The following is a 14961-nucleotide window of genomic DNA, read 5'->3' as shown; positions in this document are numbered from 1 at the left end:
TCAAGCGATTAAAATATTAATTGCGTGATTAAAAAAATTAATCTCGATTAATCGCACTGTTAAACAATAATTGAATACCATTTATTTAAATATTTTTGGATGTTTTCTACATTTCAAGTATATTGATTTCAATTACAACATAGAATACAAAGTGTATAGTGCTCATTTTATATTGATTTTTTATTACAAATATTTGCACTGTAAAAAACAAGAGAAATAGTATATTTCAATTCACCTAATACAAGTAGTGTAGTGCAATCTCTTTATCGTGTAAGTTGAACTTACAAATGTAGAATTATGTAAAAAAACTGCATTAAATAATAAAACAACGTTAAACTGTAGCACCTCCAAATCCACTCAGTCCTACATCAGCCAATCGCTCAGACAAACAAGTTTGGTTACAATTTGCAGGAGATGCTGCTGACCGCTTCTTGTTTACAATGTCACCTGAAAGTGAGAACAGGCATTCACATGGCACTGTTGTAGCTGGCATCGCAAGATATTTACGTGCCAAATGCGCTAAAGATTCATATGTCCCTTCATGCTTCACCCACCATTCCAGAGGACATGCGTCCATGCTGATGATGGGTTCTGCTTGATAATGATCCAAAGCAGAGCAGACCAATGCATGTTCATTTTCATCATCTAAGTCAGATGCCACCAGCAGAAAGTTGATTTTCTTTTTTGGTGGTTCGGGTTTTGTAGTTTCTGCATCGGAGTGTTGCTCTTTTAAGACTTCTGAAAGCATGCTCCACACCTTGTTCCTCTCAGATTTTGGATGGCACTTCAGATTCTTAAACTTTGGGTCGAGTGCTGTAGCTATTTTTAGAAATCTCACATTAGTATCTTCTTTGCATTTTGTCAAATCTTCAGTGAAAGTGTTCTTAAAATGAACAACATATGCTGGGTCATCATCCGAGATTGCTATAACATGAAGTATATGGCAGAAAGTGGGTAAAACCAAACAAGAGACATACAATTCTCCCCCAAGGAGTTCAGTCACAAATTGAATTAACGCATTATTTTTTTCAATGAGCATCATCAGCATGGAAGCATGTCCTTTGGAATGGTGGCCGAAGCATGAAGGGGCATATGAATGTTTAGCATATCTGGCACGTAAATACCCTGCAACACTGACTACAAAAGTTCCATGTGAACGCCTGTTCTCACTTTCTGGTGACATTGTAAATAAGAAACAGGCAGCAGTATCTCTGGTAAATGTAAACAAACTTGTTTGTCTTCGCGGTTGACTGAACAAGAAGTAGGACTGTAGCATCTCAACAGTGTCCTTATCTTCCTTAATTGCTCTCTTCATCCACTGGTGATCCAGTGAAGTCACTAAGTCTTTTGTGAGCTTTCTACTTCTGAAACATTTAAAGAATTTCATATTTGTTTTTACACATTTAGTTATCTGCTCCTCAAAATAGTAGAGAAATGTGAAGGTAAAAGTAGTTGCTCATTTTCTTCATTGTGGATTCATTAATTAGAAATTCCCTACAACTGATTAAACTGGCTGTCATCAAAGACATATGTCCAAGATTTTGCTTGGGATTTTTGATGATACTGATTTTAATTTCCTGCAGCCTCTGGGTTTTCCCTGCTAGTCTCCCAAACAATATTGGCCCTATTTAGTTTGTGAGATTTGACTAGATTACACCTTGAGAGGTGATGTGACTGCAGACCAGACCAAAGAATACTAAGGAGTATATTATTATTCAATCTATATTTTTACTTGAATTGAACCTATATTCTTACTTGAAAGAATGTTTTCAAAATTTCCTTTTTTTAAAATTCCAAAACAATAAAAAGGTTGAAACTGAAACAAAATGTTGTTACTGAAATTAACATTGTTTGACATGACACAATTTTTTTCAGCCTTTCAAAATTCCCAACAAACCACAAAGTGCATTATTCACTGAGCTTTAATCTTAACTACTAACCAACTCTTGCTGATTTCCCTATGAGGTTAATCAGTGAGGTGTGTCTGCATTTTTTATGTCACACCTTGTCTGTTTCACACTGTTTTAGTCAGTTTTGCACCAAGAAATGTCAAAAGTTTGACAATGGGAAGCAAGGAAATCTGTTTCATAATAGCAGAAAAAGAAACTCTGGCAAATAGCCACAATAGCAGGTCAGGGCTACTGGGAGAAAAATGCCTGTAGAAAGAGCTTGAGAACGTATTTGTAGTGTTGCCTTTTGGGCCTTTTGGGTGAAATACAACCTTAACTTACACATAAGCCAAAGCATGGAGTGTCTGGTGGTGGAAAGTCTACTATGGAGGAGTTTGTGGAGGACAAAGTGGCTGTAACCTCACTTTGCCAGGTGGCCTAGAGGCCAGAAATGGCTGGGGTGAGGGTATGGGCTGGGCAGTTGAGAGATGCACTGATTCAGTGCAGCAACCTCTTGATGGCCTTAGCTGATAGGCTCCTACAGAGCTCCTGGTCAGAATTCAAGCTGACCTATGGGGATGAATCCTGCTGAGGGCCTCCCTGTTGCAGTGAGGTTCAATTTGTACTTCCGAGTACTTTCTGGGTGGATCTTGCCCTTCATTAGTCCTTTTTAAAAAAAAATATTTTAAAAAGACATCTGAATACTCTCTCTCCTCTGGTTCCAATCTACCCACTATCCAAAAATATTCCTGGAGAGACTACAAGACACACCATCCTCAGGTGGGTGTGGGGAGCTTCCACTGATTTCCCAGTGCACCCATATGCACTTGAGGATAGAAGTTATGAGTAGGATGCTGTATGGATAGGTAAGATATAGAAACTTGGTGAACACCTACTTAAAATACCAATATTTACCTTGGAAAATTACCAAATTAGCTTTAGCTAAATCTAGAAACATTTATGTCTAAGGTGGGATTCAATGATCAGCATTCAGCACCCAGCAGACCTCATTGTATATATTTTTTCTTTGTTCTCTCTCATGCAGTATATATTTCTGATTTTTACTAACGTTAACTAAAGAATATTACAGGATGTCACAAATGGGGTTGTATAATGAGAGAGCAGTTATTAAACATCTCTTTGACTTAATAAATACTTGATCATTTACTATTTCCAAACAGGAATTCAGACCATATCAATGGAGCTCAGCTTAGCTGTTCCAGCCTGAGAGATTTGGGTATATTCCAGTCATAACAGCTTAATGTGAACTTGATCTTTTAGTGGAAAAGAAAGGGCTCATTACTGTGTACTTTATACTGATTTGGGTACAGCTGAAATAAAAGAAAGTGTAGTAATCTCACCCCCCACCACTCAGGAAGCCTGCTGTAACAGGAATGGCTACACACTTATTTTCTCCAACCCCCACCTTCTCTCTCTTTGTCTTGCAGGAACCGTACATAAACAAATCAGCGGTGTCAGTTCAGGCTCATTTCTCTCTGCAACGCACATATATCATCTTTCGGACCTTGGGGCTTCGCCACCTGACAGTTGTTGACCTAGAGAACCGAGTTGTTGGGATAATAACCAGGAAAGATCTGATGTCTTTCCAGCTGGAGGAGAGGCTGGCGCGTCAGCTGGCATCACAGAAACGTGACTCAGATGAGCAGCCCTTAGATTAGGAAAAGAGAACAGAACTGTGAATGTTTTATTTCTTAAGCTTTGTCACTTTAATTTTTTTTTTTAAGCCTGCATTCTTCTTAGGTAAAGGAAAAAATGGATATAACTGTGCTGTTAGATTCCTTTAGGGCAGGGAAGTTCAAAAGGCATCCTACCTGGGCCCTTAAATGTATCCTACCACTTAGCTCCCTTGAACCATAGGATGATGGCAAAGTTCATTGACTGCAGATTTGACAGGGCACTGGGTTAGATGGACCATTGGTCTGACCCAGTATGGCTGTTTTTATGTATGTTCTTATATTTTTAAGGCTTGTGAACTAAATCAGGAATTTTCTACTCATCTACCATGGAAGGCAGAAGTACAAGCAGATATGAAGGTTGAGGTTAAAATGTCCAAAAGCATCTATTTTCAAAAGTGACATAGTCATTTAGCAGCCTAAGTCCTGCTGATTTTCACTGAGACTTAGGCTTTGTCAACACTTAAAGTTGTACTTCTATAACTATGCTGGCATAGTTAGATGCAAAAATGCCCTAGCACAGATGATATTATACTAGGATAAAAGTGCTTATACTGGTATAACTTATTCTGGTTTGGCGAAGCAAAATAATCTATATCAGTATAAAACAACTTACAGTATAACTGTGTCTACTCTAAGGCTTTTACTGACACATTTATGTCAGTGAAAAAATCATACCCCTTACCTACATAGTTATGCCAGTAAAACTTTAAGTGCAGACTAGAGGTCAGGCTCCTAAGTGTCTACTTCACTTTTAAAAAATAGGACGTTGGCTCCTAAGTGACTTAGAAGCTTTTAAAAAATATACTGTGTGCACCTTTCTTTTTGATTTTAAAAGCATGTACTTGTAGGCTGATTTTAAACACTGCCTAAGGCAGTTGGACAACCAATTAAAATGAATGGGAATTGGGCATCCTACTTGCCTGAGATATACTTTAAAATCTTGGTTTCAATGAGTATGCCAGGCAGGCATAGTCCTGAAACCCTAGGGCAAACTGCTAATTTGGCCCGCAGCAGTGCAAAGTTTGAGTATGTCTGCTCTTGACTATATTTCCTTTCATGTTTGCAGCTATTAGAACAGTCTCTTTCTGTACACCCTCTTGGTGTAATTTAATATGTAATGAGTGTCACACACAGAGGAGATGATCACAATTGTCCCTCTGGTTTGGATGTAGTTGTTATTTATATTATAGCATATTTGGAAACCAGGCACCCAGAACACAATATACAAGGCCCCATTCTTTGTGATTTTTAGTTTCAAACATTATATGCTTCCATGGAAACTTCATTAAACATTGATAAATGAATGTGACAAATCTTTTGGATAAGAGACTGGTAGACTTCCTCTCTGACATCATAATTAATTGTTATTTTTGTTCTGCTAAATAATTTCCCATAGACATGCATATTAAAACCACACTATTGTCCCAAGGGTCCACCATGATTAATGTTATAATGAATACCAAGAAAAACTAGTAACTGTTTACTGGTTATAACAAGTTGCCAGATTATCTGAAAGTAGATTTCCAATATTTGAATTGTGCAGCTTTTAGCCTCCTATTAGTCAAGAGATTTATAGGACTTTCCCCTGATATAGTTCTTCACTTAATAATGCTGTTTTTCTAGCACCGGAGAGGGTACAGGGTGCATTAAAGCATGTAAAGTTTACAAGACAAAGGGCAGAGAATGAAATGTTAAAGAGCTTGCAGTCCAAAGCTATAATTAGGTACAGGAGAGATAATGAACTAGGAATGTCTTGTGGACCATCTAGCTAGTAGGCGGTGGGGAACAGGTGAATTTTTAATCATCTCCCTTTCAAACCAGTAATATTATACTAATTAGTATATTGGCTGGGTCACTGTCATTACTGACATGTGCTTCACCTACTCTAGGGATGTGGGGATGGGGTGTCCTGAACTTTGTGGATCACTGAGCATCAGCAGGACAATAGATCTAATCTAGAGTCCTCTTGTGAATTCCCCTAAAAAGCTGGTGCTATGAAGCTGGCTTTGAGTCCCACTCCCTCTGGTAACTAATAGCTAATCCCATATCTGGAGCATGCTTGCTGTAAATTTGTGCTCTTGGTTCAAGGCCCAGTACTCCAGCTGGTAAATGGGCTCCTTGATTCCTTGAGTGCATAAACAATGCTATCCCAGTAGTATTCAGTAATTATGTGCCCACCCATGCAGTGTAAATCTCCTTCATCTTTCCACTAATTACATCTCAGGCTGATTACCTCAGGAAAACAGTATCAACTATGTTCTGTAGTTGTGGTCTATTGAAATGAACACAAGGCTTAGAGAGTAAGATTCATCGAGTCAAATCCCAGCACTGCCACTATCTTATCACATGACCTTGAGCAAGTCACTTAACTTCCTGTGCCTCAGTTACTCCATCTGAAAAATGGGGACATTAATGGTGAGCCGTCTTCATAAAGGGCTTTGTGCAATGCACATGAAAAGTGCTATATAAATATGAACTATTAATATTAAATTATAATTATTTATTTCATACCAATGATAAAGCAGTGCTAATTTTGCCATCATGACAATGTGGTATCTCTCAGGAAACATTCATCCAATTTACCACACATCACCTAAATGCTCTGTTATGTATTATGGGGATTGCATTCTCCCTCATGTTATGCCCAATATCACCAACAGATGAGGCCTAAAATGGCAAAATCATACAGGATACAAGGGTAAGATGTGCATATACTACCACAAATAGAATTCCTTTCAACATTTCCCAAGAGACATGAAGATGAGGCTCAAAGGGAGAGATGTATTGTGGGCCCCACAGTCAAAAGTGTCCTATTTAGAGACTCTGACAACAGTCATGACACAATATGTACAAAATGATGAAAATGAAATGGCATTCTGCAGTCTGCCCTTCGTGATACTTCATCAACACATTGGCTCTCATGATCCCCACATCCAACAGGTAGGTGAATCTTTTGGTGCTTAGGCATAATGATTTGAGAAACAGATAAATTGTCTTATGGTTTTGCATGTGATATGCATTTAGATTATGGAAGTTCACAATTTGCCAACACAAAACCCAGTGAAGAAGGGGGAGAGATCCTCCAGGGAAGGTCCATTTCAAGTCCTTCACCATCATTTTTGGTCTTTGTATGCAGTCATACATCTTCCCACTGACTCCATTTTTATGATGTTTGTTTCCCACCACTTATTTGTACCCCAGAATGAAATCCATTTTGCAAATGACACGGCCTTTGTTTTGTCCAGATTTGGGACAGAAAGATCCAAAATAAGGTATAGTGAGGCAAAAAGCCCTCTTTTGAGTTAAAAGGGTTTCTTTTTAGCAACATTGTGTCTGATATAGTAGTTATTACAAATCCCTATACATGAGCATAAAATCCTAAAAAGGGCCATTGCTGAGGTAAATAATTTTCTGCCACATGTCTCCTGGAAGAATGTTATACCACTTTATTACATAGTTTGTGTGGGTCATATGATCCAGGTGTTCTTAGGTACTTATTCCAGTATTCATCGCATTAGTGTTCCTATCACACTACACTGGTCTGATATGTACCTTGGAATTAGCTGTTTAGTGCTTAAAGTGTAACTCATCATAATGCAAGTTCCTTTTTAATTTCCTTGGTTTCTAAATGAGTTATTGGGCTCATTATACTACTATTATTACTATTATAATATCTAAACGACAACTATGCAAAAGCCAACAAAGAGCTCTATTTATTACAGCCATTACAAAGTATAGACTAACGCCACACTTCAACTTTATTTATAGTGCCTAAACTTTTTCTCCCACTCCTGAGTGGGTGGTCTGGTTACAGTGATGGTAAATCATTTACATCACTTTCCCTAAAGTAACACAAAATCCACCCAAATGATGAAAAATGATTTTTTGGGGTGTTTTTTTTTGTAGTAAGAACCCTTTCGAAAGAAAATCTATAGCATGTATAAGGTATCCCACTGGAACTTTCTTTTCCCTAAACTAATTTTCATATTGTTCCGCCAGCAGTTCCCAACTGTGCCATGTTTTGAGGATCTCTTTGTACTGTATATTTATTGAATAATATGGTGCAAAAATAATCTGTGTTCACTTTGAACTCTGCAAAATGTTAATCCCTAAAAACGTTACTTTATGGAGATTATCCTACACCAGTGGTTCTCAACCTGGGGCACTTGCTGCCCCAGTCACAGACAGCTGGCTGGTCACCTGGTACTGGCTCCTCTGCCTTATTGCTAGCTGCCAAACTGCATTAAAAGAAGCTCTAAATAAATGAAATATGTTCCAAATGTTACTTTTCCATGTAAGCAGTTGCTGTAGTTGCTAAAAGGAAGTTATGTGATGGCAAAGTAATTTGTGTGACAAAGACAATTTATCTATTAAAATGAAGCCCACATTATGAATGTCTTCATATTGGATGTGGAGCTTGCCAAGCTAATTTGTGGTAGCCTCATCAGCAAAGTGCAGAGCCCTAAAACCACCATCAAATCTGGTCAGAGGGCAGTCGTCAGTGATGAGACATTGTCCATCTGTCTTCAGCCACAGCTGCATATGAAATCTTCTCATTAGTCCCAGGTATGAAAACTGGCTGCACATTGACCCTTGCCCATTCAAAACTGGCAGTGTGGTGAAGCCAGGGACGTGTGTGGGCAGGTCAGTTATAAGAGACTGGTTTCTGACATTAGCTGCAGACCACTCTTCATGCCACATCGATGGCACAGAGAAATCATGGCAGCGCTAGTGGGCACACAACAGGTGCCTCGATGACAAGCGTGATCCTGAGTGGTTGTAGAAGCCTGTGTATTGTGGTAGACTTGGGTTTGCCCTGATCTTCTTAACCATTCTGACTGTAGCATCCTCACAATGGATGTGTGGAGGAGTGCTTAACACAGGAATGTTGCTTAACACAGGAAGCCATGGTACTGGCATGCATCAAATTGTCCCAGTTAGGAGGAGCATGGTTAAATATAATGGTCAAGCCATCTGGCTAGCCCTCAGAATACCGCAGCTCAGCACGGAGGACTGTTGGCAGCTAAACACATCATTATCGCCACTATGAATAGACTCATAGAAGATTAGGGTTGGAAGAGACCTCAGAAGGTCATCTAGTCCAACCCCCTGCTCAAAGCAGGACCAACACTAACTAAATCATCCCAGCCAGGACTTTGTCAAGCTGGGCCTTAAAAGCCTCTAAGGATGGAGATTCCACCACCTCCCTAGGTAACCCATTCCAGTGCTTCACCACCCTCCTAGTGAAATAGTGTTTTCTAATATCCAACCTAGACCTCCCCCACTGCAACTTGAGACCATTACTCCTTGTTCTGTCATCTGCCACCACTGGGAACAGCTGAGCTCCATCTTCTTTGGAATCCCCCTTCAGGTAGTTGAAGGCTGCTATCAAATCCCCCCCTCACTCTTCTCTTTTGCAGACTAAACAAGCCCAGTTCCCTCAGCCTCTCCTCGTAAGTCATGTGCTCCAGCCCCCTAATCATTTTTGTTGCCCTCCGCTGGACTCTCTCCAATTTCTCCACATCCTTTTTGTAGTGGGGGGCCCAAAACTGGACACAATACTCCAGATGTGGCCTCACCAATGTCGAATAGAGGGGAATAATCACTTCCCTCGAGCTGCTGGCAATGCTCCCACTAATGCAGCCCAATATGCCATTGGCCTTCTTGGCAACAAGGGCACACTGCTGACTCATATCCAGCTTCTCATCCACTGTAATCCCCAGGTCCTTTTCTGCAAAACTGCTGCTTAGCCAGTCGGTCCCCAGCCTGTAGCGGTGCATGGGATTCTTCCATCCTAAGTGCAGGACTCTGCACTTGTCCCTGATGAACCTCATCAGACTTCTTTTGGCCCAATCCTCCAATTTGGCTAGGTCCTATAGTATGATATAACTATGTTTAATGTCATACTTGAAAGAGGGCAAAGGTAATTTAAACTCTCTCTTAACTTTGCAAAACTTTGCTTATTGTTACATTTTAGTGACTTATTTGGTTTTTGTCTGATACGGTTTTCAAACTCCTCCTAGCAACCAAAAGCTTCTAGTTTAGGACTGCAGAATGAGGAGGCAGTGGAGAAGTACACACACTATCTGACTCTTCAAATGTACCTTGTTCCCAAAATATGTCGGTTTTTTCCTTTTGTTCTGTTGATCTATGTGGCTTGATTCAGGTGTTAGCTAACTTGCAAATGGGGAATTTATGATTGAACACTTCTGCTTTTAAATAGGCATTATATATTCTTGGCTGCGCCTGTTCAGTGGGTTATCACATTCTTTCCAGTGGAGAATGAGGAAAAGTTTATCTCCCCACCTCACATTACTTACTTCTCCAATGGGGAATAATGATACGTGTCCCTTTTTAAGTTACTGGCCAGTGAGAAAGGAGCCTGCAAGACTGGAAATAGCAAAAGGAACATTTATTTGTATGAAAAAAAGGTGTGTTAGTGTCCCGTGGTCTGGGGGAACTGCATGGCACAAGGTAGTATTGGTAAACTGCTATGGACTTTCTTTCTTCCAGGTCCTCTGTTTGAATCTAGTTCAGATGGTTAAAGCATTGTCATCTGATGTGTATTTTGACATAAGTGAAAAGTGTAGATTCTTAGTGAACAGGTGTTCACACCACAGAAAAACACCTTTCCAACTGGCATCCTTTATGCCAGCCTCTTCACTGAGAAGCCAAAAACTGAATGAGAATGGAAAAATAACTACCCATCGCTGCAAAAGGTGGTCCCCGTGGGCTTACATCTGGAGAATAACTGGTGAGGCAGTGCAGTAAAATCTGTGTTAATGTTGCCTGTGCTATACCTGCTTTTTATAAAGAGAGGATTTCAATCAACAGAGCTGTCAGTGCACTTTGGGTGATCAATAAATTGATTAACTTCTAATTTTAGGGTAGGGGTTTGCTCTCAGCACAATTGCCTGGGTCTTGGACATTCTATCTAAAGCTGGTCTGGACTTTTTCAGCAAAACATTTTCTCATCAGAAAATGCTGATTCATTGAACTGAACTATTTTGTGGGAACATACTAGGGTCAGCGAAATCAGGAAGGGTTTCTCAGCTCCACGCAGGGCGGGAGAGTGCCCCAAATAGCCACTAGCTCAGTGGTTAGGGCATACGCCTGGGATATGGAAGACCTAGATACAAATCCCTGCTGTGCCTGATTTGGAGCAGGGACTTGAACCCAGCTCATTCACATCTCAGGTGAATGTCCTAATCACCAGGCTATAGTATCAGAGGGGTAGCCGTGTTAGTCTGAATCTGTAAAAAGCAACAGAGGGTCCTGTGGCACCTTTAAGACTAACAGAAGTATTGGGAGCATAAGCTTTCGTGGGTAAGAACCTCACTTCTTCAGATGCAAGGCTATAGAGTCTCTTTCTCAAGTTTACCTGTTGGAGCTGTTCCACTTTGTATAAACAAATATTCCTTGGGCCAGGGAGAGACTGAGTGCATAGTCCAGTGGTCAGGGCATTCACTGGCGATGTGGGAAGACAGGTTCAAGTCCCTGCCCCGAATCTAGCATTTTGTTTGTTGATTGCAGGTCTTCCCTCTGGACAGCAGAGGCTGCTCCTCTGAGAGATGCTGAATAGACATAGAACCCCATTCTGCAGCTGCTGTTGATTCCTCCCCTCTGTTGCTTTCCTGGGACAAAAGGCAGAGGAAAGGGGCTGCTCCAGCTCAAACCCCCTAGAGGGGGAAAGCCCTGCTGTGTGTGTAGTGGTGGTGCTGGTAGAGAGGAGGGGAGAAGTACCAGGTCACTCGATGGTGCTGGGAGACCAGAGATAGTAAGGGGGAACCCTGTAGTGAATGGGGAGAAGAGAGAGCACAGGGAACCTCCCAGGAGTTGGTTGGGAGAGAAGAAAGAGCAAGAACCTTACAGGGGATTGAGGGAAAGAAAAGGGGAACATAAAAATGGGTGGAGGAGGGAGGATGGGAAAGAAGACAGGAAGGAAGAGCTTCCAGAGCAGGGCCGGCTCCAGGCACCAGCGTGGCAAGCAGGTGCTTGGGGCGGCCACTCCGGAGAGGGGCGGCAGGTCCAGCTATTCAGCGGCAATTCGGTGGATGGTCCCTCACTCCCGCTTGGAGCGAAGGACCTCCTGCCGAATTGCTGCCGCAGATCGCGATCGTGATTGCGGCTTTTTTTTTTTTTTTTTTTTTTGGCTGCTTGGGGCGGCCAAAACCTGTTCCAGAGTTGGGAACTGGAAGAAGGAAGGAAGGATTGGAAGGGAAAGCTTGAAAGGAGAAATGCCACAGAAGGGAGCAGGCCCATGGACTGCCTCTGATTGTATCTCCTTTTAGTTACCGCTGAGCTAGAGACATTTAGCTCTTACGTTCTTTCTTCATAGAGGACTCCAGCCAATTCCATAGTCTGTTTTGGTAGATTGCCCTGACCTACCTCCCCTTTTTCTACTCCTTTCAGATGACCTGAACAGAACGTATTTTTCCAGGTGAGATCTTCCCCAAATCCCATCCAGAGGGACTGCTGCTTCTCCCCTACAAGACTTGCTGCTTGAGGGTATGGACTTGAAATGGTGTTGGCCTTTTTGGGTGACATATTGCCATGTAAGATCAAATTGGATTTGCTGTCCATGATCACCCCTAAGTCTCTCTGAGCATTTCAGGTTTCTCTCTCCCATTGGATATCTGGGTTTCACAGTATTTCTCTATAGCTGAATTAGCTTCATTTTCCCAAGCTGAATTTCATAGTGTCATTTCCTGCCCATATTTCTGTCTTTTTTTTTTTAAATGTTCTTTTGCATTTATTTCTCTATCTTTGGTGGAGTTTGCTTCTTCCTCATTACTTTTTAATGGAAATTATTTTATTGTTTGGGCTAGGGCTGTCAAACGATAAAAAAAAAATTATTCACAATTAATCGCATGATTAAACAAATTCATTGCGTGATTAATCACATTGCTAACCAATAATAGAATATCATTTATTTAAATATTTTTGGACGTTTCCTACATTTTCAAATATATTGATTTCAATTACAACACAGAATACAAAGTGTACAGTGCTCACTTTATATTTATTTTTGATTACAAATATTTGCACTGTAAAAAACAAAAGAAATCGTATTTTTCAATTCATCTAATTACAAGTACTGTACTGCAATCTCTTTATCATGAAAGTTGAACTTCCAAACGTAGAATTATGTAAAAAAAAAAAAAAACCTGCATTCAAAAACAGAACAATGTAGCACTTTAGAGCCTACAAGTCCACTTGATCCTACTTCTTCAGCCAATCGCTCAGACAAACAAGTTTGTTTACATTTTCAAGAGATAATGCTGCCCTCTTCTTGTTTACAATGTCACCTGAAATTGAGAACAGATGTTCACATGGCACTGTTGTAAATGACGTCGCAAGATATTTACATGCGAGATGCATCAAAGATTCATATGTCCCTTCATGGTTCAACCACCATTCCCGGGAACATGTATCCATACCGATGGCAGTTTCTGCTAAATAACAATCCAAAGCAATGCGGACCGACGCATGTTCATTTTCATCATCTGAGTCAGATGCCACCTGCAGAAGGTTGATTTTCTTTTTTGGAGGTTCGAGTTTTTTAGTTTCTGCATCAGAGTGTTGCTCTTTTAAGACTTCTGAAAGCATGCTCCACACCTCGTCCCTCTCAGATTTTGGAAGGCACTTCAGATTCTTAAATCTTGGGTTGAGTGCTGTAGCTATCTTTAGAAATTTCACATTGGTACCTTCTTTGCATTTTGTCAAATCTGCAGTGAAAGTGTTCTTAAAATGAACAACATGTGCTGGGTCATTATCCGAGATCGCTATAACATGAAATATTTGGCAGAATGCGGATAAAATAGAGCAGGGGACGTACAATTCTCCCCCTAGGAGTTCAGTCACAAATTTAATTAATGCATTATTTTTTTAACGAGTGTCATCAGCAGGAAGCATGTCGTCTGGAATTGTGGTTGAAGCATGAAGGGGCATGTGAATGTTTAGCATATCTGGCACGCAAATACCTTGTAGTGCCGGCTACAAAAGTGCCATGCAAATGCCTATTCTCACTTTCAGGTGACATTGTAAATAAGAAATGGGCAGCTTTATCTCCCGTAAATGTAAACAAACTTTTTTCTCTAAGCATGGCTGAACAAGAAGTAGGACTAAGTGGACTTGTAGGCTCTAAAGTTTTACATTGTTTTGTTCTTGGGTTTAGTTATGTAACAAAAAAACCTATATTTGTAAGTTGCACTTTCATGATAAAGAGATTGCACTACAGTACATGTATGAGGTGAATTGAAAAATACTATTTCTTTTCTTTATCATTTCTACAGTGCAAATATTTGTAATCAAAAATAATAATATAAAGAGAGCACTGTACACTTTGTATTCTGTGCTGTAATTTAAATCAGTATATTTAAAAATGTAGAAAAACATCCAAAAATATTTAATACATTTCAGTTGGTATTCTACTATTTAGAATTTAATTTTGTGCGATTAAAACTGTGATTAATAGTGATTAATTTTTTTAATCATGATTAATTTTAATCGTGAGTTAATTGCGATTAATCGACAGCGCTAGTTTGGGCTAATTTCAGGAAATATTTTTCTTATGCTCCCACATAGTCTGGGCATTGGCAGAAAAAATGGCACACAGTTTCAATCTATTTACCTATGGTGCTTATATAGCCCCATAATTGTAGTATCTTTCCCCTATGAGGTAGGGAAGTGCTATTATATGCATTTTACAGATGGACAAATGAGGCGCAGAGAGACTTAATGACTTGCCCAGGGTCACATAGGATGTTTGTGCCAGAGCTGGAATTGAACCCTGGAATCCCTAGGCTAGGCTAGTCCTCTAACCATCCTTCCTCTAAATCTCTTTTCTCTGACACTAGTGATGCAGCGATTGTTCTCCAGGTTTGTGCTATGCTTCGTGTACCCCCATTTCTATTTCTAATTTAAGAGCAACGGCTCTGATTTCCCATGGCCCCCTACCCATCGTGTGTAACCATTTACATTTTTTCAAAGTGGATATAAAACACTACCAAATCAGAACGGCAGTTTTTATGCCCACCCACTCACTCTGTACTGGTGCACATTATTCAACATGGTACATGGGAGTGGAGTCATGACACGTGATCCCGAATGCGGTGATAGTTTTCATTTTGCACAGTGTAGTAATTGCAGTAGTTTGTCAGCATGAAAGTTCTCTGCAGAGAATTGTAGTATGTTTCCCCCCATGATTTGTATATTAACTTAGGTATCGATTTTGTGTTCCGAGTTTTGGAGTTCGGAGTTGTTTCATTAGTATGTTGAGGCAGGCTTCAGCAACAGTGTGCAAAACTAAGAATCTCACCGAATACAGGAACTTGGTCCCCTGTCCTGTGTCCTATGTGGGAGTGAATTATGTT

General features: G+C 40.3%; 1 protein-coding gene across 1 annotated transcript in view; it reads left to right on the top strand.

The window, feature by feature from the left end:
• Nucleotides 1-3568, top strand: part of LOC135875242 (chloride channel protein C-like) — a 98813-nt gene extending 95245 nt beyond the window's left edge. Inside the window, exon 16 of the mRNA XM_065400244.1 lies at nucleotides 3338-3568. Coding sequence (XP_065256316.1) covers nucleotides 3338-3568 — 231 coding nt within the window. The remainder of the gene's footprint in view (nucleotides 1-3337) is intronic.
• Nucleotides 3569-14961: the final 11393 nt, after the last annotated feature.

Source organism: Emys orbicularis, chromosome 2, assembly GCF_028017835.1.
Source record: "Emys orbicularis isolate rEmyOrb1 chromosome 2, rEmyOrb1.hap1, whole genome shotgun sequence".
NCBI lineage: Eukaryota > Metazoa > Chordata > Testudines > Emydidae > Emys > Emys orbicularis.
This window is presented reverse-complemented; position numbering and strand designations above follow the sequence as displayed.